Consider the following 27,024-nt stretch of genomic DNA (forward strand, 5'->3'; position numbering starts at 1 on the left):
ATAAAGTGATTGAAAAACAGAATACTTGGGGAGGCAGGAAGGGCCTCCACAAGGAGGAGGCATGCCAGCCAGAGTGACCAGAGTGAGAAATGAAGCTATGTGGCTGGACAGCTCTCTGGGGAAGCATGACTCAGAGCCTGTGGTCAGAGGGGAAATAAGGCGGGGGGGAGGGGAGGTAGAGAGCTAGGAGCGGCAGCGAGGATGGCAGGAAGCATTACCAGTGTGGACAGCTGATCCCCCCACACAGCCTAATTTATAGCTTAGAAAAAGCACTGGTGACCACACGTGCAGCAGACTGTAAGGGGACTTTAGCAGAGAAAAACAGGCCAGCTAGGAGGTCACCATAGTTGTCCCAGACAAGAAATGGGAACCCTGAGCTACTGTGCTCACTTCGCCTAATGTCTGTCGAGGAGGAAGCATGGCCTGCCAGTGCCTGGTGAGGTGAAGGTTCTCAGTCAGTATGGCTTGTCACGATTAATCTCACATATTAAACGCAGGGCTGGGCGAAAGCCACTTGGTGAATAGTCAGCGTGTGCTTACTTGTGATGTTGATGTGATAATGATAGCACTACTAAAAAATGACACCAGGAATAGGACAAGGTGAGCTCAGAGCTTAGTGAGGGCTTTGAGAAAATGGACTACCACCAAGAACTGTAATAGTTTGAATGAGAAATGTCTCCCATAGTCTCAGGCATATGAACACTTGGTCCCAAGTTGGTGGTTGATGGGGGACGTCCTTCTGTATGCTGTGACTATATGTTTCTCTTATTGGTTGAGGAATAAATGCTGATTGGCTAGTAGCCAGGCAGGAAGTATAGGGGTGCTACCAGATTAGAAATGCTGGGAAAAGGGACACACACAGAGAGAGACACCATGTAGCTGCCAAAGGAGCATTATGGGTAAGCCACAGCCTCGTGGCAATGCATAGTTTAGTTGATATGGGTTAATAATTAAGAAAGAGCTAGCCAATAAGAAGCCTGATCCATCAACCAAACAGTTTACAATTAATATAAGCCTCTGTGTGTTTGTTTGGGACTAAACAGCTGTGGGGCCTGGCGGGACAGAAACTCCGTTATCAGGTGGTTATTTGGGGATGCTTAGATGGTGTGGCTTTGCTGGAAAAAGTATGTCACTGGGGGTGGGCTTTGAGATCTCACAGCCTCACCCTACTCCCAGTTTGTTTTCTCTCCTTCATACTTGCCATTTAAGAGTCAAGCTGTCAGCTTTCTTCTCCAGTGGCCATGCCTGTCTGCTGCCATGCCTCCCTGATATTGACTGTGATGGACACCTATCCCTCTGGAACAATAATCCCAAATAAACCTTCAGTCTATAAATTGTCTTATGTGGTATCTTACCATAATAGAAAGGTAACTAAGACAAATGCTCCTGTGGGAAGGGGCTGGCTTGTCTTAAAACACCAAGTAAGCCTCCTGGAGAAAGTGACCTTTGATAGAGATCAGAACCAAAAACGAACTAACCAGGAGAGATCCAGGGACAGAGTGTTCCTGGCAAGAGGGACCGAGAACATAAAGTCTTCAGGTAGGTGTGTGCAATAAAAATTAATGATCAGTACTCTCAAAATGTATTAAAGTTAATTTGTTGGGCTCTTAGCATCACAATTGATTTTGCTTTTCAGATGGCAATGCCAAGCTTGAAAATGATGACATCCAGACATAAAGAAGTGCAAATTAAACTGAAGCATTTGGTCTTAGGAAGCCCCTTAAAATTCAATCACACAACTGTTAAGTTGGATGACAGAAGAATCTTAAAGGGGTAACTATTGCTTTCCTTCTTCCTTAGGTATTCAAACCCAGCCAGCAAAGGTCTTTTTGGGAATTGTAAACTGGAAGGCAGTTGGAAGAGTATTAATTAAGGCTTTGGGGATGCTGTAGAGCAAGGCTCAGAGGCAATCCTGGGGTGTTTTGATTTTAATTCTAGATGTGTCTTATGTCTTGATGAGTAAGGGGTTTGAGGCAGCTAGAGACAGCTGAGGAGGCTGACTGACATAGTATCAGGGGATGTTTTGGAATCTTCTCAAGTTCCCAAATGAAGGTTAGACACTGAGTCACAACTATTATCCAGCAAAGAACATGAAGACAATTTTAAACAGTTCCTTTAAAGCACACTCCAATCTCCAAAGTTAGATATATAATGTAATATAATATAATATGGCTATGTTAGATTATGTAACACACCATTATTTACTGCTTTACTGGTTTAGGATGAACATGGACATGATGACTCTGGAGGCTAAGCAATGGCTGCAGCTGGTGGAATCCCTTTCCGAGATGCAGAGCCATCAGGTCCCCTTTCAAAGGCAGGACATTTGTTCCAAGCTCCCTCCCTTCTACGATGAGACTCAGTCAGGAATCACTCAACAAAAAGGCTACCCTGATAACAGTACTCTCCAAACAACCTTCTTTCTGACATTTCCTCTCCCGCTTTAAACCTGAAAGACAGCAGAAAAGCACTAGCAGAGAAGATTTGGATATCTGAGAGTAAAAAGAATTAATCTTGGTTTTTACCTTACTCCCTTGATAGAAGGCAAACAGGGCCATATATTTCTTTGGAAACTCAGCTGAAGGAAATGGTGCCTTCTACTCCAATAAATGACTGTATGTTAAGGGCAAGGCCAATGTAGTCAAACCTTCACCTCCCCTCTCTGCCTTCTCTCCACTCTAAAGTGTGTTGGAGGAAATGGAGTGAAACCAGATCTGACCAGGAATTAGTGAAGTCCCCTCGGTGCCCCGGATAAATCCTAAATCCTTAACCAGTAACAAGTATTTTCTAGACAGTAGTTTCTCAATGTCAGACTCACCCTCAGGAGGAATTCCTTAGGAATTGGAATTTGTAATTTCCAAATTGGAAATTGGAATTCTTTTGGAAATCCTAGAGGGTTTAAAATGGGATTGGCCAGATATCTTGGTTTGGGCCTGTACCATAGTAGTACCTCCTATGGTTGAGCTGAGTAAGATCTTAGCATCCTGGGGGTAGTTAAAGTTCATCTTTTAAGAGAATCATTTCTGACCTTGGGTATGGAAAGAGAGAGACAGGATTTAGGAATTCACTTGAACTATTGGGTGTTTAAAATGACAATGTAAACTTACTTATAATTCATGTGTATAATATCATGCACTAGGCTATTTCCCCTTAAGCGAAAGAAGCTTGGTTCAGTACCCTTATCCCCACCAGCCCACCTGCACTTGCTCCCACATCCACCCCTCTCTGCCTTCACCCTGTTCCTGGGACCAACCTCTCTCCTACACATTAGATATCAACCCTTTGTCACCCCAGGATTGCCCCAAATCTAGGTTTCCCTTCTTCATTGAACAGACACCAATATATCAGCTTACAATCACATTAGAATGACCTCATACTACGTACTTAAAACCTGCACCTCTACCTATTTTCCCATCTTTTCAAAGATTCTGTAGCAAAATTTCTTACTAGTGTTAATATAGATCCAGTGTTGCTACCTCCTCATTTTGCATTCTCTCTGAACCATCTCAGATTCTGTACCTAGTGGCATTTCATAAAGTGTTCAAAGCCAGGGTCACTAATGCCTTTTCCAAGTCCAACAGACAATTCAGCACCCTCATTTAATGCCTGGTTCTCCACCTTCCTGCCAGTCTTGCAAGCCTGCTTCCCCATCCTTGTCCCATCACAGGAATGGTGCCATCACTTTTCAGTTGCTGATCAAAATAATGAATCAAACTAGACTCATTTTTTCTCACTTCCTTATCTGGATCCTGATGGCTCTAACATAAAAAATTCTTGACTCCCCTTCAGTGTCCCTACCCTAGTCCAAACCACCCTTATCATCTGCCTCAATTATTGAAACCCTCTAGCCCTGAATTTGTCACAGTTCCAGTCTGTTAAATACAGCAGGTAAATAAAACCCAAGGTTCTAAGGGCTGTATTAACAGGGTATCTAAACAGTACTAAACATAGCTTCCTAATTCCTTCCTACCACTCCATCTCACAGCTTTTTCCTCCATGACATGGATAAAGTGACCCCTGGGATGCCATGCTCCCTCCCAGTCAAGCTGGAGGCCGGAAGAAGGAAGACAGGACTCACTCAGCTGTCTCCAAGCAAAAACCTTGGAAGTCCTGCCACTTCCTCTCATCGGCGAGTACCTAGACATACACTGCTGCAAAGCAGGCTGGGAAATGTAACAGGCAGCAGTGAATCCAGTCAAAATGTGTACCCCTTTTTATGCTGTTGTAGAAATGCAAATTGGTATAATCATTGTTGCAAACAACATGGATGTTCTTCAAAAAATTAAAAATAAGGCCACCATATGACCCAAGAATTTTATGTCTGGGTCTTTATCCAAAATAAAAGAAACCAGTGTACTGAAAAGACATATATGCTCACAGCCACTGAATAGCCAAGACAGGGAATCAACACATGTGTAGAACAATGGGTGAACTAATAAAGGAAATATAATAAATTCACGCACACATAAATACATACACATACATACATACATACTATGAAGTACTATGCAAGGAAGAAAAGCCTGTCATTCATGACAATATGGCTAAACCACGAGGACATTATATTAAATGAAGTACACTGGCATAGAGAGATAAAACATCATATGATCTCATGTATATAGGAAATCTAAAGCAGTCAAACGAATAGAAAAAGAGTAGAATAGTGGTCATCAGAGGCTGGGAGATGCTAGTCAAGTTTCATGTGGATGGTAAGTGAGTTCAGATGTATACACAGCACAGCCACTGTAATCAATAACTGTGTGTGTGGTATAGCACTCGGCATGATTTCTACATGTGTGTGTACCTTATCAAGGGTTCATATGCTGAGCTTTAATCCCCATTATGAGATAGTAGGAGACTTGAAATCCAACTCTGGTACTCAGAGTTGGAGTCTTTGGGAAGTGACTAGTATCAGGTAAGTCCAGAGCCCTCATGGCTGAATTTCTGGTGGCTTTGTGAGAAGAGAGAGCCTGAATACACAGACAACTGCTTCAGGACTCCCCCTGTAAGAAGGTCATGGCCAAACTGGCTCCTCACGCTTGGACCAGAATGGGGATCAAAGATATACCTTTTTTCCTAGTAACTTGCTTGTTCTGGGGTATTGTTACCAGCAGGGAATGTAGTTAGATCTGAAATGGTTTCACTACAAAAACAGATGGCCATGGTGTGGTAATGGACATGTTATTATCCAGTGTCCACTAGTTATACACGTGTGTTCATATCAAAAGATGCCAGGCATGGAAGTGCACACCTTTAATCCCAGCACTTGGAGGGCAGAGGCAGAAGGATCTCTGTGAGTTTGAGGCTAGCCTGACCAAGAATAAGGAACTTGAATCTGGAGGATGTGAGGGATGACTCTCACTGAATTACTTCAGAAACAAACCCAGGCATTGTGCATCTCCTCAAGTGATGCAGCAGAAAGTACCCCTTCCTCATGTCAGGCTCTCAGAAAAAAGTCACCAATTTAGTCAAGGCTCTGAGTACCCACAAAGTTATAGGTCACAGAGGACAGATGGTCACTCTACATTAGTCAATGGGGATCAAGGAACAAACTTCACGTGCACCCTGATTTAAACAAACCCAACTTTAAAACTGACTCAATTGGGGAGACCTGAATACTGACTAGGCATTTGGCAGTATTAAGGGACTACGGTTATGTTTACATTTTCTCATGATATTTGATTTTCTTAACAGGTCCTAATCTGTAGAGACAAATACTGAAGTATTTGCAGTTGAAATAATATGATGTATAGAATTAAAATCCATGGGGGCAAAGAGCAGAGAGATAAAGCCAAAGTGGTCATTTGAAATCACCATGATGGCAGTTCACTAAATTCTCAACCTTTACAGATGGTACAGGCCTCCATAATAAAAAGGTCTCGAAGATTTCACTGCAACTTCCTGTTTCATGTTACATGACCTCCCCAAGCCATCCGCCTTTCACCCCCTCCAACCTTTCCCCTGCGGCTGTTATGGCAGCTCTCTCTGCCGAACCCCCACTACCCTTCTGGAACTCCTTTGAGCCTCCTGGCCAGCATATTTCAACCTCAGGGCTTTTATACTTTATCTCTTCTCCTAGAGGGCTCTTCCCATAAGCATTTGCTTATGTTAACTTGGTATCCAAATGTCACCTCAACTGAGTGACCTCACCCCCCCACTGAAAAAAAGAGTCCCCATAACTATCTATCCTCTGTGGTATCAATTGACTGACACTGAGTTATACAGCAGCATGTCCATTTACTGTGGATCATAACTTACATGAAGCTCAAAACAATTAGCCACTGGATTCTAGCTCAAAGAATAGAACCCTAGCTCGCACTGAGCGAGTGCGAGAATATTATTTGTCTTTCATACATTTTCTTGAATCCTGAACTATGAGGAGAATTCCTAAGATTCTTACTTGCCTAATAATCAAATTATTTTCACTTAGTTCAGAAGGTTTAAAAACAGGGATGTGGCTCCCAGGGGACAGAAGCAAATTCTTACAGCATCCTTCTCAGAGCAGGGTCCTTAGACATCTTTCTCCTGGTTGAAATAACCAGAAAGGATGTTAATTTATAATATATTCAGGAAAGAAAAAGCTATTGGATCCCCTCTTACATGTTTCTGCCTTTATGATCTCAGAGCTACACTCAAGTTTTAAAAAAACACTTTATATTTTCTTTAAGTTAATTCTCAAGGTTCTACTCCAATGTGTCTAGCTAGCACTGTGTTAGACAGTGGGGTTACAGGAAGGACTGAGACAGAGCTAAGGAGAGTTAAATCTAACAGGAAGAAAATAAGATCCCTAACAATGGAAATTAATGATTGGGAGAACCGGGTATGATGAACACTGCCTGTCGTCCCAGCACTGAACTGGCAAGAGACAGGAGAGTCAGTAGTTCCAAGTGATCCTCACCCATACAGTGAGTTCACGGCTAGTCAAGGTAACAATGAGATCCCATCTCGTACCCTAGAAGATTTTATGGCATCAAAGTGTTGGCAATACAATTTATGATTATTATAGATCTAAGGCACATAAAATATGATGTTTTCTGTCCTTCTTGAGACATGCATTAAATTTCATTTTGATATTTTCCCTAAAAACCTACCCAGAGAAAACCATAATTAGTGAGCCTTCATTCTTGTCCCATCTAAGCATGATTATTAAGATTCCGTCCTGCATTTCCTCCTCCAAACACAGCTACATTCTCAGCACTGCCACACCCTACAAACATGCTCTCTTGAATCTAAGTGAGTACTCTTTTTATTGTCTTCTCACCAAAGCTTCGTATTTTCCCAGCTCAGTTCAATAATAAAGATTATAATTTAAGAGGTCAAGAAGATAAATGACAGGCTCCAGAATTCCCTGGTGCTATCTGATAAAAACACTGATTATTACACTTCCATGACACATGATACATGCACTGGTATTATTAGACTAATAACACATTCAGTATTTTTTAAGACTGTGTGGGAGGAAATAAGGAAAGTTGAAGTGAATCGACTGCACCTGTTATCTGGGCATTTGACATTCTTAGCAATTGCTATGCCCTGGAAACCAATCAATAGATGTCAAGGGAGAATGCAAATCGCATTATCATCTTCAATGTGCTAATAGACATGGGTGCTGAGGATCCACATGAAAGAAGCTGAGCGTATTAAATGCGGCATGCTTCAATTTACATATCTCACCCCCAGATGTGAGGAATGTGAATGAGAATGATAGTGAGCAGGTTGGCACGGGACACAGAGGCAAAATGGCATTGAGCTCTTTGACCATCAATTTGGCCAGCTGAAGAAACAGTGATAGTCAGTGAAATGATTGACTTTTTCCTAAACCAAATCTAGCTTTGTTTCTCCTCTGCTGCCTTCTGGAACAGCACGGAAGACAGCATGCCTGAGTTTAGCTGGTCCTTCTGTGCACAGGCCCTGTCAGCTCCCCAACACTGAGGGTGGGACACTGAATACTGAGTACTGCCAGCAGCGAAAGGAGAAACTGACTCAATCTTTAGGGAGGAGCCCCTTAAGCCAGACTGTCATTCACAGGACTTGGTGCTTTCTGGGTAAGTCCTCCATCACTGACCTGTATCCTCAGGCCTTTTTCTTCTCTTTTTAATCAAGAGAGGATCCCAGGAAGTTACCCAAGCTGGCCTTGAACTTACTCTATCACCCAAGAAGGCCTTAATATTGAGATGTTTTCTTCATTCTTTTGGATAATTGGGATTGGGAGCCTAGACCATCAGGGATTAATTCAACAATCCATAGCAAAAAGCCTCACAGATGGATTTATCTTCTTACTTATTGTAATGGTCACCAACCAGAACAGAAGCTACACAAACACAGCCCAAGAAATAAACAGCAGTATGACCAGTGACAAGGCAGGAATCAGTCACATGAGACTGCCTCCTTGCCCTATGAAAAGTAGTCATAGCCACATTAGGAGTGAGACCACTGGTAATGACATTAACAACAGGTGGGTAGGAGTTTGTGGCAGAGAAGTGGTTCGGAGCTATCGTGTCGGGCTCATCTATTGATTCAACTCTAGTGGTACCTTACAGATAGGCATGCCCACTACTAACATTGTCCATAGCCCACCTCTTTTTATTCTAGGGCTTTGGGTTTTTTGGGGGGAATTTCATACTTGTATACAATGAAATATGATCGTATATACTCATTAATTCCCCCATCCAAGTCCTCCTGTGTCTCTTCCAGTATGGTCCATCCCAATTTCTTATCTTTTTTTTTTTGGATAATTCATTAGGTCCAGTTGGCACTGTCCATTTGTGCATGGGCATAGGGACAGTCCTCTGGAGCAGGGGAAGATTATCAGTGGCCACATCCACAAGGAAGAATGGTTGCTTCTCTTTCAGCAAGTGTCCACGGCCAGTCACTCCTCAGAAAGCGATGGTGCACTTGGAAGTCATCTCCCCAACCTATGCTAACAACCGAGCCTTTTGTTCATGCGTGTTTAAGTGTTGCTTTCCATTTCAGCTCCTTTACACTGTGATGAAATCCCTATGCCACCTCCTGAGTTCCCAGTTAGGCTCATGAAGGAGAAAACTTAACCAACAATTCTGCCTCGGGAGGGAGCTTCTGCCCCGACCCCTACCTCCGAGCACCTTCCCTTCAAGGAAGAACTGGGGTTCCTATGACCTAGGAAATCCTGCAGGTGGTGCTGAGGGAAACCAGCCTTAGCTTTTGCCTCTTCATGTATAGACAGGGTTTGACTGGCCAGGCTAGGCTCTGCTGTTGGCTGTTCCTTTTCGGGGTGTGGTTGAGTGAGACTTTACGGTTCTTTTTATGGAGAAGCAGTTATTTAGACAGTGGGGATCAGTAAACTTCATCACAGCCTTGAGCCCTGGCTATGTTTTTGTTCTGATTGAGGATGACTGTGATCAATATTTGAATTTAGGACTCTTTCCTGAGTAGGTTAGAATCCTGGGAGGGAAGATATACAACCCACTAGTGTCCTAAACATATAAATCCACAGTCTTTATCCTTTCTCTGGGCTCACTGCATGCAGATCACACCTTTTCTTTATTGGTGGCTTGCTGTATATAGTATAATCCTGCTGGGTCTGCCAGGATCAGACTTCTTCACAGACTAGTGACTTAGGGTTCAAGGACACCCTCATCACCTGACAATTATTTGCTCATTGCTAGTAGCTCGGCACCCTCCCTCCTGTCTACCTTCTTTCCCCCCACCACCACCCCCATATCTAATAATAAGGATATCTACAGCACCACCAACACAAGTTCTGCTGCTATGAGTTGCTCACAGCTTGTCCTCTGGGGTTTGTGGATGGGAGATTGGTCTTGAGCATGATGATGTTGAGAGATGGTATCCCTTTAGGAGGTGGAGACTGCAGAGAGGTCATTGCCCATCCTTCTGCAAGTGCCAGCTCCCTTTATCACCCTCCCTCCCATCTCTCCTTTGCAGATGATGCCATCCACCATGAGGTGGCTCAGCTAAGGCAGTGGGTGCGGCTTTCTGGAGTCAGAGCTGTGCTGTTTAGAGTGTCAGATGCTATGGAATAACCCTTCTGTACACTATGAAAATGTGTTAATAAAATGCTGATTGGCTGATAGCCAGGCAGGATTTTCAGGACAGAGAGAATGCTGGGAAGAAGAAGGGGCAGAGTCAGGGAGTCATGGGAGTCAAGAGCCAGACACAGAAGAAGCAACATGGGAAGTTCATAGATGAGGTAAACAAGCCTCCGGGTAGCATATAGATTCATATAAATGGGTTATTTAAATTAGAAGAGCTAGCTAAAAACAATCTTAAGTTATTGTCTGAGCATTTATAATTAATATTAAGTCTCCGAGTGGTTATTTGGGAGAAACTGCAGGAACACAGAGAAACTCAGCCTACAGTTAGCCTCTAAGACAGGGAGGTAGCTGAGTCTTTTCTTCGCACATGCCCACCCTCGGGTATTCCATTCCATCATAGTAATAAAACTACCAACAAAACCCATGGTAATATAGCTACCATCAATAACAAAATGTCATCACCAATTCTACTACCAACATCAAGACCCACCAATGTGACCCTTAGTACCACCACCACCACAGTCCTTCATCTACCCCACCAACACTACCATGAAAATCAGAAGTCCCGTAAGTATTCAGAGTTGAATTACAAAGCACTAGAGACACATATTCAGTTGTTTCTGCCAGTGTTGTTACTACCTTGTTCTCCTCTGGAGTGAAGAGGATTCGGAATACAGATGGCACTCCCGGGGCTACCTTGTGGCCGATGTTTTTGGGGCTGATGATTTTAAAGTAAGGTGAACTTTCTTCAACAACTTTTACCATCCTTGGGATCTGCGGGGGAAACACATGAGGGTGACACTATGTATGACAGTCGGGCAGAAGAAAGCACCAGTGTTAGAGCGGAACACAGTAAAGCTTCCAGCCACTCCTTGCTACGTGTGGCCTCGATCAGGATTTCAACTGTTTCAACTGAAAGGGAAATGGTGGGGTCTACCTTTACCCAGGGGCTCTAGCGGTCAGTCTTTAAGACATTCTGATTCTATTTTTACTAACACTGTTATTATTCATTTTCGTTAGTATTCAAGGTCTCTGTTTTATAGTTGAAATGATTATCTTCCAAAATGAACTGCTCAGGAATTCTGCTCCTTCATGCAGCAGAGATGAAATGCATGTCTTAACATTTGGACATCCCACAGTGCTCTTGGGACCATTTCCAGGTCATGATGTGCCACTCTATCCTCACAATGGCTTTTGAGCTTTGCCACAATTCCCAGGCCACGGAGGAGGAAAGTGGGACAGCCTCCAGCATGACTCTACCCACCCTCTTTGTGGGAACATCACCAAGAAGTAAGAACAGAAGGCAGACAGATAACCCTTGCTGATCTCAGGACAGCTTCAAACAACCTTGTTCTCCTAAGGTCTTAGCCTCTGCTCTCTGGTCTTGCCCAAAGCTATGTATCTCTATCCCAGATTATATAAACAATGAATGCAATCATGAAGTATTGCTTGGATTTTCTGATTTTTGAGGCAAAGTCTTCCTACGTATCTCAGGATAGCCTCACACAATCCTCCTGCCTTAGATTTGTGAGTACTGGGATGGCAGGTGTGTGTCACCTTGTCTGTCAAAGATTTTTTTAATGACTGAAAATAATAGGAGAAAGTTGAGTACAACTTAACCAGTTAAAATAAATGGGGACAAAAGAACTTCCATGACTACAAAAAGCTGTATTCATAAAGAAACACAGAAAGAATGGAGAGGGATCTTAGGAGTAGAATGGGTAGTGAAGAAACATGCATTGGGCCAGTGCTGTAGGCCTTTAAGCATAACACTCAGGAAGAGGTAGGCAGATTCTCAGAGCTAGCCTGGTGTAGTCTATATAGTGAGACCAGAGAGGAGAGAGAGAGAGAGAGAGAGAGAGAGAGAGAGAGAGAGAGAGAGAGAGAGAGAGAGAGAGAGAGAGAGAGAGAGAGAGAGAGAGAGAGAGACCGTGAGGGGGCACATTTCAGACAGGAAAAGAACAGCATGTGTGTTGTGCTTCCTTTATTAAAAGCATAGCTGTGGGCCAGGAAAAAGATGGCTCAGTGCTGAAAAATACATGCTCAGTTACCAGCACCCATGGTGAGTGGTTCACAATCGACTGTATCTCCAAACTCAGGGGCATCCGATACCTCTGGTCTTCATGGGCACTTGTATGTCAGGGAGGAGAGAAGAGAGCTTATATCTGCTTCTTATCACACAGCCTGGTGTAACTAATGTGAGAACACACCTGCCTAGTTCCAAGAAAGCTATCTGCTTATTGATAATTGCACTTTCCCTGGCTGAGGACTTTCCATGGAGCCAATGCTTTGGATGAATTTCACCCAAGAGTTATCCATGAAAACTGTGCCCTTTGGAAGATGAAATTTATACATTTCCCTTGCCCTGACTTCCTCATACATACCTAGCAATAATCACTTCTTGTTTAGAGTCAGGAGGAATTGCCAAAGGACCTAGACACTAGGCCCACTCCATCGTTACTAGCCCAGTAATACCCAACAAGTGTGAAACAGTCAAGAGGAGAAAAGAGAATTCTAAATGATGAAATGAACCTGTTGGAAGCCCCATGCCCACAGAATGTGACTCTCTCTTCTTGAGGCCTGGGGACATGACCCTGGGCATCCTCAGTTCTTTCTCATCGCTCTGTTTATCCTTAGCTTCTGTCCTGAGCTTCTCTTGCTATTGGCACTGCAGCCAGAAACAAACAAAGCGAGACTCATCTCCAGAGTCTGGCTTTGCTGGCACTAAATCACCCTATTGATCTCCGAAAGGCATCACCGAACCCTTTAATGAGCTACTGCATGAATACACCTCCAAGTCTTCCCACTTGCTTTGGGTTCCTGCACAGACTTTTTTTCTCATTTTTCTTGTAGCTGAACTCTTTTCCTGACTCCTGTTTGTCTTCCCCTTGCAATTTGGTGTTGCTGAGATACCTCCCCTTCACACACCATCTGTTTATTTTTGCACTTAGTTAAGCTTAAAGCTTCCACATACCCTTCTCCTATTACCGCCATGTGTCAAGGAAATCCTCTGGCATTGAACTCTTTCCTTTTAAACAAACCCTAATTTATCTCTAAAGAAAAAGACATAAGGCTAGGGGAGGAATCCTCAGTGGCAATTACAAAGGAGCATAGGAGCATAGCATGGATATTGAGAAAAGCCTTCTGTAGACAATGTCTGAAGGTCATTTCATATATCAGGGAGAAGACCACAAGAGGAGAGAGAATCACAAGAGAGAATACAGAAGAGAGGTTATGTAGAAGAATAATTTACAGGATATAAGTATAAATGTTCTGATTTGCTATTCATCTGAGCAGATAATACCTTGAAATGGATTAATGGTGTCTGCAATGCAGAATATATTCATTCATAGTAACTGTTGAGTATTAATGAAATTCTAGCCCAACTGGTCAGACTCCATGCCATTCGTCAAACCCACATTTATGCATCAAGAAGTTGGGGCATGTGGCTGAAGAGATGGCTCAGCAGTTAAGAGTACTGGCTGCCCTTCCAGAGGACCAGGGTTTGATTCAAAGTACACACATGGTGGCTCACAACCATCTGTAACTCCAGTTCCAGGGATCTGGCACCCTCTTCAAGGCCTCTGTTGGCATTGTACACCATGCTGCACATGCATACATGCAGAAAAAATACCCACATACATAAAATGAAAATAAACACATCTTTAAAAGGGGAAGCTAGAGCACATGTTGGGAGTTTGCCATCTATTGGGCACTGCACTGGACTATACAGATAGCATCAATCAGACCTAGCCTTGCAGTCAAAGAACATGTTTGCATATTATTTTCTTACGTTTATCAAATTAAAAAGTGTATCTAAGACCCTTCAGGATCCTAGTCTACTGAACCTCTCCTCCAGCATCTTGGAAAAGTTCACCTACATCAGCGAACATACTTACTTTGTCATTGTTTCTTAAAATCAATGGGACTTCATAGACTTCACAGGGAGAATAGTTCTGGAATATGATTTCTGATGGAAAGGGCTGGAATAAGGCCTGATCCAAGTCAACTCCAGAATACTGCAATTGAAAGAGAAAGTTACTCATACTGTGAACAATGGCTAAGATGACTGGGGTAAAATAATGCAAAGGTCGAATTATTTAAAATAAAGAACACAGGGATCACACAAAAGGGGAAACCACCATAACAATAGTTAAAATGAGTGAAATTGTTTTTATGCAATTCTCTACAAAAGAAGATAGAAAATTTGGGAGCTGGCTCAGCCAAGTATAGAACTTACAGCACTAGCATGAAGACACAAGTTCTGATCTCCTGAATCCACCTAAGAAGTCAGGCTTGGCAGTGCATGCCTTTAATCCCAAGACTGGGGAGGCAGAGGCAGGTGGATCTCTGGGACACAATGGCCATTCAACATAGCCTAATCTGCTAGTTCCAGATCCCGACGAGATGGCCCCTCAGAAGCAATGTCCAGGGATGACCTTGGGCCTATACTCTCATATATGCAAATGGGAACATGCATGTACACATAAGCACACACATATGCATGCACACTGGCAAGCATGGGCACGCGCATGTGCACACACACACACACTCACACACACTCACACATACAAAGACCATGGTAAATGGGGTCATTTGACCCAGCTAACCTATGAGAATAACGCAAGAGCTCTATCAGCAAATACCTGCTCATCACACTGCTAACAAGACCACAAGGAATTGTTGGCTGTGCTCCATGAGAAAGTGGATGGATGGGCCTGGAGAGCACAGGGGATAGAGACAATTGGGTTGTCTGTCTCCATGCCTTAGATTGGCGGAGGTGGGGCTGAGATATGTACAAACTCTTGAACCTGCAGCAAGGCTAGTGATACAGAGACTGGTGTTCCAGAGCTTGTCAAGGAAGGGTAGGATTCTGACGGGCTTTACTCTCTTGATCTATGGCTGGTTGTGCCACAGAATAAGGATGAACTAGGATCCCTCAGTTCTTCAGTGCCGGTGCTCAGGGGGGTCTGGCACCAGCAACCAGGGCCCCTCTAAAAGAAGAGAAAGTCACCACAGGATTTGGATAATTTATGCAATCTTCCAATTGTGAAATGTTATATCGTACAACAACCAAGAATGCTTTTTAAGATGAAAAAAAAAAAACCCTGCAGATTGTAATTACATAAACCAGCCATAAATATGAGGAAACGGTATGTCAGCACTAAAAGCCAGCACAAACAAGAAGAGGCAGAAGCAGCAGTGTGGCCCACTGTCTGACACACAAGGCTCAGGATTTGGCAGAGGTAGAAACGGTAAGAAAGTAAATGTAAACTCTACAGTGCGCACCACAATGGGGAAGCGGGGACTCGGATGTGTCTGTGTTGAGCAGCAGATGAGTCACCACTGAAGCGGTGCTGATGGAGGTAGGCAGGAGAACATTTACACAGAGGAGACAGACTGAGAAGTCAACCAGGCCTGGAATATGCGCATTTTGGAGGCAAGGAGTGTGGGGGGCGGGGCTTGTTGCTAGAACAGTGGCAGACAAGTTTCTACAGCTGATGATCAAGTCAATACAAACATGCAGGAAGCCTTATGAACTCCAGTAGGATTGAAAAGAAATCCATAGCTAGGTAGATAATTATAAACCCATTGAAAACAGAGGCAAAAATGTCCAAGAGACGCTAACAGGAAAAAGAGAGTGTGGTTTGTAGCCAAGAAACAAAAAAGCATGGACTGTTCCATATAATTAGCAGGGGTAAGAGGTGTGAAAATAATGTCATTTAAACCCTGGGGAAACAAGTCCAAGCCAGCCAACCAGCCAAGCAACCAGCCAAGCAAAACCTTCTACAGAAAAAATATTCTCTATCCTAAAATACTCCCTTCAACAAAGAAGCTCAAACAGAAACACTTTCAGGAAGGATCAAAATTGTAATTTTCACAGTGTCCAGAGGAAAACACTGAAGGGTATTCTCATGGAGGATAAATTTATCTTAGATCCTCAGATACAGGAGAAGGAGAGAAGAATGATAAAAGAGTAACTATCTGGCCCATCTAATTGAGCTTGGGCCATAAAGACAATACTAGTAAGAACTTGCTTGTCCGTGGGATGTGTGCACCAGACAGACACCTCACATCAGACTGGGCATGGGCACAGCCCTGTGGCTTCCTATGCTGCTATGAGTTTCACTGGGTACTTGCTTTTTTTTTTCAGATGTTTTTAAATTTTAAATCAGAAACAAGCTTGTTTTACATGTCAATCCCAGTTCCCCATGCCTCCTCTCCTTCCCTGCCCCCCACTAACCCCCTACCCCAACCCTTATGGCCACCAGGGATGGTGAGGCCTTCCATGGGGGATCATCAAAGGATGTCATCATTTGGAGCAGGGCCTAGGCCTTCCTCTGTGTGTCTAGGCTGAGAGAGTAACCCTCTATGCAGAATGGGCTCCCAAAGTCCATTCGTATGCTAGGGATAAATACTAATCCACTGCCAGAGGCCCCATAGTTTGCCCAGGCCTCCTAACTGACACCCACGTTCAGGGGCCTGGGTCAGTCCTATGCTGGTTTCCCAGCTATCGGTCTAGGGTCCATGAGCTCCCCCTTGTTCAGGTCAGCTGTCTCTGTGGGTTTCTCCAGCCTGGTCTTGACCCCTTTGCTCATCACTCCTCCCTCTCTGAAACTGGATTCCAGGAGTTCAGTTAAGTGTTTAGCTGTGGATATCTGCTACTGCTTCCATCAGCTACTGGATGAAGGCTCTAGGATGGCATGTAAGATAGTCATCAATCTCATTATCAGGGAAGGGCATTTAAAGCAGCCCCTCCACTATTGCTTAGATTGTTAGCTGGTGTCATTGTTGTAGATCTCTGGACATTTCCCTAGTGCCAGATTTCTCTTTAAACCTATAATGGCTCCCTCTATTATGGTATCTCTTTTCTTGCTCTCCTCTATTCTTCCCCCGACTCAACCTTCCTGCTCCCTCATGTCCCCCTCTCCTCTCCTCTTCTCCCCTTCTCTTTCTCCTAACTCCCTCTCCCCTCACCCCATGCTCCCAATTTGCTCAGGAGATCTTGTCTCTTTCCCCTTCTCTGAGGGTACTTGCTTTTTATCAGAGAAATGACCAACGTCATGACACGAGGGAAAGCAGCCTGAAATGGAAGGGCACATCTTTCATGTTCCACTCACATATATAGGCAAAGCTAACCTACAATGTGAAGGGGAGTCAGTAACCTTTTGCAGGAAGAGGGAGAGGTAATGACTGGAAATGGACGTTAAGTAACCTTTCAGGGAGCCAGCTTACATTAATATATACAAATACACAGATGTGACACACAAGTTTTTATTTTAATAAAGAAAGCTATCTTCCTTCCAAAAATATTCATAAGCTCACACACCCTTCATAACATTTCACCGAGAATTATCCAGACGCTTTATCAATCAAGAACATCACTCAGTGTTAACAGACAAAACAGCAAGGCCAAGTAGATTTGCTTTCTTCAAAGATGGGTAGCAGTAACAGTCATAATGATAGCCTGAGCCAACATATATGCACCTATATATAATACTTGAGAAAGAAGCAGAAAAAGAGACAAATGAAGAATGTTAATTTTGTGTATAAACTGGGGTGTATGTATTTGTATACATGTATGTATGCATGTGTGAAGGCCTGGGGTCATTGTTGAGTGTCTTCCTCTAACACTCTCTGGGGTCTCTTACTGGAGCTGGACTGAATGGGCAGAATGTCTGTCCAGGGAGCTCCACTAATCTGCTTATCTCTGCCTCCTCGGCTCGGTGTTACAGATGCATGCTGCTGTTCCTAGCTTTCACAGCAGTGCTGGGGATCTAAATTCAGGTCCTCATGCTTCTTCATGGCAAGCACTTCACCGACGGAGCCTTCCCCTTAGTTGTGTGTTTTCGAGGTGCTGGGGGCTGAACACAGGTCTAGAGCAGGCTAGTACTCTACTACTGCGCTGCATCCTGCTACACTGCTTCACCCCACTTTAAAACATATAATGGGAAATAATAAAAAAAACACAAAACAAAAATTAAAGGACACAGGGAAGACATAGCAGCTAGAAGAGATGAAGGTACAATTTGCCTTCCAGCAAACACTGAGCTTCCAATATGTGCCAACCTCCTTTCTGCGTGCTGAACACACAGCAGAGACCAGAGTCACCAACAGCCCCATCCTTGCAAAGCTGATGAACTCCCTTCCCAGGTTTTACACTTGCTCATCCTTCCAACTGGAATGCCCCTTTCCAAACCTTTGTATGACTCGCTTCAGACATCTGTCTAGCTCAGAGAGGCTTCCCCACAGCTTCCTACCTAGCAGGGCAACCAATGCCCCTCTTCTCCCATGAGAACTATTTCTGCATGTGAAGAGGAGCAAGAAGGACAATTAGGAGTCAATGTGCTGCATAGTAGAGGAAGGCAAAGAGGCCATGAGGGAGGTAGGAAGGATGCTGTCAAGCCTTAGGACCCAGGGGTTAAGTTTAGATTGTATGAGAGTAACAGAGGTCACTGGTAGATTTAAATAAGGGAATAACCAGATCTCATTTTAGCGCATGTGTGTGCACACATGCCTGCAAACACATGCTTACTGTGATGTGTACATGGAGGCCAGAGGACAACTTGTGGGAGTTGGTTCTCTCTACCAGGTAGTACCTGAGAATTGAACCCAGGTCATCACGCTTGATGGTAAGCATTTTTACCCACTGATTCCTAGATCTTATTTACATTTAAAACACCATTCGTGTCGTACTGTAGATTACTAGTAATGGAGAAGCAAGATAGAAACGGAGGCTCGAAGGCTGGGGAGATGACTCAGCGGATCAAGCGCTTGTTACACACCAGCCACCTGGAACCACAGCACTCAGAAGGCAGAGATGAATGATCCCAGGAGCAGGCTGGCTGTCTAGACTAACTAAATCTGTGAACTCTGGGTTCAGATGGGAAACCTCACCTTAATGAATAAGGTGGAGAGTGCAAGACCCCATGTCAATCTCTACATGCATGTGTACACACACATGTGCACACTCCCCTCCACACACACATGCAAGAACAGACATGCACCTGCACACCACACACACACATGCCAAAGAAATAAAGAAGGGGGGAGGGAGAGGTGGAGGAAGGAAGTGAGGGAAGGAGGCAGGGGAGGAGGGAAGGAGGGGCTGTTTCCATGGTTGCTGTTTGGACAGTCTACATGCTGGCGGCTGGACTGATGGTTGAGGAGGTGGTGAAAATGGTTTGACTGAAGATATATTTGTGAAAGTCAAGGAGTTTATAGTACTTTCTGCTGAATTTTAAGAGAGAGATCATACATAACTCTGAAGTGCAGCCTAGAAAACAAGATAAATGGAATTACTATCTGCAGGAGGCAAAAGGGAAAAGAAGAAACATAGGCTTTGAGAGACAGAACACAATCTTGATCTCCAACATATCAAGTTTGAGTTGTCAGCTGTACATGGAGCTGAATATATGATCCAGGGTTCAGGGGACTGACATGTGGCATAAGATATAAATGTGAAGGTCTGCATCAAACGAGTGGTCTGGGAATGTAGTTCAGTGGGAAAGCACCTCCCCAGCACCACCAACACTAAATACATGAATAACGGAAGAGACAGGAGGATCCAAGATGCCATTCTCCTTGTAAAGGTCACCTAAGGCACAGCTTCTTAACCTATGGACAGTATCCTCATATGGGGGTCACATAATTGAATGTAATGTGGTCATGAAAAACTTGTGAACAGTACAAGTTCTCTGAATGCATGACCCCAAATTAGTTCAAAATCAAATCCATAATGAACCTGAGGTGTGTCTGGCAGCGAGGGCCTGTGTGGCACCTCGTGCCTCTACTGCAGCCTGTGCTCTAAACGCCATGCATGCTAATGAGACAGATGCTCACACATCACACTGTGGTTGCTGTTGCAGCGTGCCATGCCAGTGAAGGCTTCCTGAAACACTGCAGCTCACATTCAAGACTATTCTATGCGACGAACTGCAGCACCTTTCCTGGATATATAACACTGTATATACAGAGCACTTATAGAAATGGCTACTTGCAGGAAAGAAGGACCTGTAGTGTTGTCATGCATGCAATCACTCCTCGGCGTGGAAGCGTCAAGTCAGTGCTCGTTTGGACTGGAAAGCACGGTTTTAAAATCTCTTGCTTCCATTGCTGATTTGAGTTTCATTTTTAAAAAATAGATAAAGGAATTTTGCCTTGGAATTCTAACGCCTTTTCTAGCCATTTCTGAATGGTCCTAAACAGGCTTCTGCCATCTTGTGCTTCATATTTATGGAGAGCGGCATTATCAGCACTGATGTATTATGACAACAAAATATTCTACTCTGGGAGATGTTGACGACCCTCTCCACCCTGCAGTGCTTCTAACCAAGATTAACTCTTAATGACAAATAAACAAGCACAACCATCCCATTAGTGTGTAAATTTGCTTTCATATTTAATAAACAATTAAAATTGGGGGCCAGCAAGGTAGCTTAGTGGATAAAGGCACTTGTTGCCAAGCCTGAGGCCTGCATTCGATTCCTGGGACCCACATGATGGAAAGAGAGAAATGACTTCTACCAATTGTCCTCTGACTTCCACACACATGCCATGCATTATGCTTGCACATGTACACACACAATAAGTAAATAAAATGCGATAAAAATCCAAGTAAATGATAAGATGGCAAAGATTTAAATCTTTTGTATGTGCATAGGGTATGTACACGTGTGCATCTCTCTCTGTATGTGTATCTATGTCTGTGTCTGTGTGTGTGTGTTAGTTCAGTGCATATTCACATGTTCCATTGTACATGTATAGAAGTCAGAAGAAACTCTGGGGTGTCATTCTTGTCTCCCACCTTGTTTCAGCTGAGAGGGCCTCTTGTTTTCTAACGTACATGCAGGATAGCTGGCCCACAAGCTCCTGAAATCTTCTCATCTCTCCTCTTACCTCACAGCAGGAGCACAGAGAATGCAGGCATAAGCTACCTTGCCTGCTTTTACATGGGTTCTGGGGATAGAACTCAGATTCTCACATATGCTCAGCAAGTATGTTACCCACTGTGCCATTTCCCCAGGCATGTTTTACAAACCTATCTTCTATGACTATATAACCACTGTCGCTTAACATTTTCTCAGACAAAAGGGGGTCATATATCAAAAAAACAATGTTTAGAAGGCCCTGATCTAGGAATGGATTTAGGAGACAATAGAGAGTTTCAGGCAAAGAAGAAAGATTCCACAAATAAAATCAGAAAAGCACAGTCGGTGTGATCACGCAGACGCTAATGGAGTACAGGGTTCAGAGAAGAGACAAGGCTTCAAATGACCGGAGATGACCAGAGTCTGCTGGACTGGACTTAAGAATGACAGACAGACACATAATGCCAAGGGACACAGAGGACAGTCTGCTCAGTGTCCTTCCAGTCAAACAAATGAGCACAAAGTTAAAAGTGGGTTAGAGAGGAGATGCCAGAAGCAGAGGGGCAGACAAGGAAGGTCCAACACATCCATAATTGATGCTCCTAAAGGAAAAAGCTCAGAAGAACATGAAAAAATGGTTCAAAGTTTAAGAAATAAACTTCCTGCAGATAAAACAAGAACATAGTGATACGGGAAAAAACTCAGTCATGTCTAGGTAAAATACTGAGCATGAATGAAGAAATCACAGTCGGAGTATGCAGACTGGAGTATTAACTGTCTGTGGGGTGAGGGGCAAGCTGGCTTTCCAAACAATTTCTGTGGGCATCATTTAATGCCAGAGATTCATGAAGGAAAATATCCATGGACTTTCTAAGGGGAAAACGCACAACTCTAGAATGTAGGGGAGAGAAATCTGCAGTTAAATAAAAAGGCAATATATAAACATTATCGAATAAATAAAGCTAAGATCTGTGAGTTCATCTAGAAGGGATTAATGGAGGACAGTGGTCCCCAAACGGGAGAGAGATCGTTCAGACCCGGAGAACAAAAGGAAAAAAGCCGGTGATCTGGGAGAGCGGGAGGGGATGTGAGGAAACCTGACTTTCCCATCCTTCAGGGCAGTGCTCAGTGCAATACACTCAAATGTGACATGTTAAACGTGCCAACAACACCGGCCTGCTCTGCCAGTCCCTCAGAAATGTGGAAACAAGGGTTCCTGCTCAAATGTGAAGGGTGTTTGCTGGGGGAAATAAGATGCCATCATCAAATAAAGACAGCAAATCTAAGAACAGTGTGGTTTGTGGGTCCGAGGCAGCAAGAGTAAAGGCTTGAGAGATCCGTTCCCGTGGGGGATGTAGCTCAGACAACTCAGGAAGAGCTGGGAACCCCTTTGAGGGGACTCACCTGCAGTCAGCCCACTAGTGGATATTCGTATCATAGTTTGTACAGAAAAGGATGAGGCATATAATTTAATATGTATGAGTGCTTTGACTGCATATATGTTTGTGTACCATGTGTGTGAAGTGTCTACAGAGGTCAGAAGAGGGCATTGGATTCCTAGAACTGTATTCAGTCATGAGTCACCACATGAGTGCCAGGAATGGAACCTGTCTCTGCAAAAGACACATGTGCTCTTAACTTCTGGCCATATCTCTGGTTCCAAACCCTTCTTTTTTATAATTATTTGTCCCTAAAGTCACAAACATGTAGTCTACACTACAATACAGAAATGTGAAAGATCAATGCTTTTTAGGCTTAAAGTTTCTTGGAAATGGGTCAAAACCAGGTATCAAATGCCTATTTCCTTCTTTCTTCACTCGTGGGCAGGTCAGAGAGGAAGGACGGCTTGTGACATGAAGGAGGTAACTTAATTGGGCTTGGCTGATATAATTCTTGGAATTACTCTTACCCTATAAACAACTGTATCAAATACTGATCAGAAGTAACTAAATAAGGTGTGGAATTAGTCAAAAGTGATTTAAAATAAGGCTTGCTCTTATTAACTGCAGTAACTCTGTGATAGCAGGTCATAGAGATTGACAGCTAGGAAAGGAGTTACAAAGCCGCCCTGGTCAGGGATTGCCTGGTCTACAAACTACCTTCTACTTAGCATCTATTGTCATGAACGTTTATATGGTCTACTTTCAGCTTGATGTGCTTTTTTTTTAAAAGATTGTATTTTGATTTTTAGTTATGTACATAATGTATTGGGGGGGTATGCATGTGAGTGCAATTCCTCTCGAGGCCAGAAGAGGGCATTAGATCTCCTGGAGCTGAAATTACAGGTAGTGGGACCTGAGCCTGGGTCCTCTGCAAGAGCACCAATCCCTCTTAACCACAGAGCCATCTCTCCAGACTTGGATGTACCTTTTGATGTGTTGTTTCTCCCATATCTAAGAGTTCGGTGATCTGTGGCCGGCATATAATTCGTGTGCTTGCCAATTTCTGCTCCGTAGTGAGGGACATCTCCTTCAGGAACTCAGAGGGTGTCAGCTGGAATTCAACAAGAGCCCAGTTCAAACATGGTTAGGCTGAGGAAGTATTCTCCTAAGCACCAGTAATGAATAATTTGTATGTTCAGCTTTCAGGATAATTGTGGAATGTCACTAAGTTCCCTTATAAAATATTGAGGATAACTAAATTATACAAGAGAAATCTCATGCACTTCTGAGGTCTTTATACAGCAACTGAAAGTGACATGCACTAGCCCATCCCTTACAGCTTTGAAGGAAGCATACAATGGAACCCTGGAGAAAAATAAGTCAAGGACCTTAACAGGAATCTGTTCAAAAAGCAGAACACCCAGGCTCACAAGAGGTTTCTGGAAAGATAGCTCCATGTTTGAAACACACACACACACACACACACACACACACACACACACACACACACACACACAAAACAAAACAACACAACCACTTCCAAGCATCAGAGCTGAGGAGCTGGAGACAGCGCTGTTTCTGAACCTACAGATCAGGAGAGCAGAGCACTGGAGTGTTTAACTAGAGCAAATCACACTGAAGGGAGATGGAAACCATAAAGGATATCTGAGGTGTGATCTAGCCACTTAGAAACGAGTGACACATTCCCAAGGAGCTATAAGCTTGGGTCAGATCTGGATCTTGTGTCTGATAACATTGACACCCTGAAACAGCCTGAAACAGGACATAAAATACCTCACTACTTACCAATCTTACAAGAAAACACAGGTAACTTGTCATTTAACTAAAACTAGCCCAGCAGAGAATTGGCTGCCCCATCCTATCACTGTTGTGCAGCTATGGTTGTTGTTCTAGAAATTTCTTATTGTTCCAGGCCTACTTTACATGCAAGGAGGGTGTGATCATTGGTAGAGTCTATGCCAAGACTGTTTGTAAGACCTTGGAATAGGTAATTTAGCTGATTGAGGTTAGAGTCTAGAATTGTTTAATAATGCTCATCTCTGTAATTGAACCCATTTAAATGGAGACTCATCTCTAACATAGCTTTCAACTTGGTTTTAAGTTATTTTTGACAGGAACACAGATGAGGGTAGCAGACTGTTGAGAGGTGCCAGCAACAGTGTGGTTTAAATTAAACCAACAAAATCCTAAAAACAAAAGCCAGAGCCTTGTATAGAGTATACAAGTACACCTGTATAGGAGACTCAAGGACTGACTTCATTTTTCTAATTAAAATGCAACTCGAAATTGGGTTTAAAACACAGGGAGTATACCATTGCTGGCACTAGACCTTTTTATTACTGTTTTCTACAGCATGTGGTTCATAATCCAGTTCCTAGCACATTATTTTTCACTCATTAGAAATACACCTATTTTTATTTTAAAAGAAAACTACCAGTCATTATTTTCTAATGCTCTGTGCCCTGAAAGCTACAAAAACAACTCTTGCCAGTGCATGAACAACAGATTATTAGGCTGAGTTCTGTGAGAATCTGATAGTTGACTATGATTGAACTACAGGAATGGCAGTTCACATGGCTCTACCATTCTGAAAAGTTTGGTAAGTTGATTCACACTGTTCTGTGATTTGAGTGTGGTCCCCCAAGTTCATGTGTGAATGAATTTATGGTTCTCTTGGAGTTTAGCTCCCTTTCCTCCACACATGGATGCTTGCAGCAAGGGACCATTATCAGATGGAGCTACCCAGTGTTGGACTTCCTAGGCTCCACAACTGCAAGCCAAAACAAACTTCTTTTCTTTATAAGTTGTCCAGTTTCTGACATTCTGCTATAGGAACAGAAGATGAACTAAGACAGAAACTCTTATTCCAATTGGTTACCCCAGCCAACCCTGCACCTTGAAGAATACATGCAACTTAAAAAAGAGCCTCTCCTGCTTTGGAAGGCATTTGTGTTCTCCCACATGCCAGTGGCCGGTGACATCAGTCAGCGATTCTGATGCTCTGAAAGAACAAACCAGCATTGTCCTGAGGATAGTGCTCTAAGTGTCTTACACAGAAATCCCTTGATACATTACCATCCGGTTCACTTGTTCCTCCGTGACCACCTTTGGGATCATGGGTGGCAAGACTTTGCTATGCAACCCTGTGATCACTTTGGCCAGGCCCTTCTGCACAGCCCCCATGGATTCCTCAAGCCTTTTACTTGTCATTTTCAGATATTTTCTTTGTTCACCTAAGGATAAGAAGGGGAGGGGTAGAGCAGGTATCGGTTATTTCCTGCAGACAGTTCATACAATTTAACATGTATGGTGTTTTGCCTGGATGTATATCTGTGTATTATACACATACAGATGCCCACAGAGGCCAAAAGAGGGTGTTGAACCCCCGGAACTGGAGTCACAGGTGGTTGTGAGCCACCATGTAGGTACTGGAAATGGAATCTGAGTCCTATAGAAGAATAGTCAGTGCTCTTACCCACTGAGCCGTCTCTCTAGCTCCATGTCATACATTATTTATAGCTGCTTCATACATGGGAAAGCTAAGAAAACCATCTTCAAAATTATGTCAAATGTTCAGAACAAAACCACATTAAACAGGGGGTTGTATTTCATGTGACAAGATGTATTATCTCAGGGTCAAGAATCTACTTTATGCCAACTATGGGCTTTTCTGCTGAGGGTGACATGAAGGAACACACAAGCCACTCCCTCGGTTTGGCATGTTTAACCAAACACCATCAACAGACACTGCCCACTAAGGACCTTATGTCATCTGCTGTTTGATCCACTGAGTTCAAAGATTCCCTTCATGACAATCAGCCCTACAAGCAGGTTAAACATGGGGTTTCTGCTCTCCACAGCTGGGCAGAGAGAAAGAAGAAAAAGAAAATGCAAGCAGCAGGAGACATGAGGGAGAAAAGGAGAGATTCTGGGAAGAATTTAAGTTGTATAGTCCTAAATACGTCAATTGTAAATCCACAGCTATAACATCTCCCTCTGTGTCTCATGGCTTTGGGGAAGTCAGCTCAGCTCTTGTGATCACTGTATCCCAGGTGTGAGTGTCATACCAGATATGGGGGCTCCCATCTTGTGAAAATTGGTCACATGGTAACCCAGTTCTTTGATGAATTTCACCTGCTCATGCAGGTAATGGGTCTGGATGAAGTTACCCAGTGGCTCTCATTTTTGCCAGTAGCCAGTTTGTGCCGATCCAGTAGTCACTAGATTTTAGAGTGACTTGTTAACTAAGGCAACAGTGTGGAATCATTTCCCTTTTTTTTTTTAGTTTCAATACACTTGCACACAGCCTATGTGACATGCTTTAAAAAATAAAATAAAACATAAATACGATGGCTCTGCTCTAAACAAATTATGGTAAAAAACATATAAAGAGCTCATTGTGAGGATGACAGGCAGCAGCCAGTTATGATGACAGGTGATAGATGCAAGGTAATTGGCCAGCTCATTAGCATCTTCTAAGCCACTCTTAGAGGAAATCACAGATGGGATCAAGCATCCTCATGGCAGTCCAAGAGTGCAGCTGTGCTATCTGGATTCGCATTTTCACCAATAAAAAAGCTGATCGTTACTGAAATTCTGCAGCTCCTGTCAGAAAAGGTTTTATTCTTTCTGGTCTCTGTCCTTCAAGTTTGCCTTTGAGTGATTACATGCAATCGTGTATCTCTTACATGGCATTGGTTTCCTTTAAGTGATGGTTCA

At 43.4% G+C, this 27,024-nt stretch overlaps 1 protein-coding gene across 5 annotated transcripts in view; it reads right to left on the reverse strand.

Moving 5' to 3' along the window:
* Hydin (HYDIN axonemal central pair apparatus protein) overlaps positions 1 to 27,024 on the reverse strand; it is a 352,162-nt gene that overhangs the window by 297,209 nt on the left and 27,929 nt on the right. For all 5 annotated transcript variants that reach the window (XM_040736928.1, XM_040736948.1, XM_040736939.1 and 2 more), the window contains exons 3-6: positions 25,381 to 25,538; positions 23,270 to 23,395; positions 13,931 to 14,050; positions 10,671 to 10,805 (exon numbers count right to left, since the gene is read on the reverse strand). In XM_040736928.1, the coding sequence (XP_040592862.1) occupies positions 10,671 to 10,805; positions 13,931 to 14,050; positions 23,270 to 23,395; positions 25,381 to 25,538 (539 nt within the window). The remainder of the gene's footprint in view (positions 1 to 10,670; positions 10,806 to 13,930; positions 14,051 to 23,269; positions 23,396 to 25,380; positions 25,539 to 27,024) is intronic.

Source organism: Mesocricetus auratus, unplaced genomic scaffold (assembly GCF_017639785.1).
Source record: "Mesocricetus auratus isolate SY011 unplaced genomic scaffold, BCM_Maur_2.0 Super-Scaffold_6723, whole genome shotgun sequence".
Taxonomy (NCBI): Eukaryota; Metazoa; Chordata; class Mammalia; order Rodentia; family Cricetidae; genus Mesocricetus; species Mesocricetus auratus.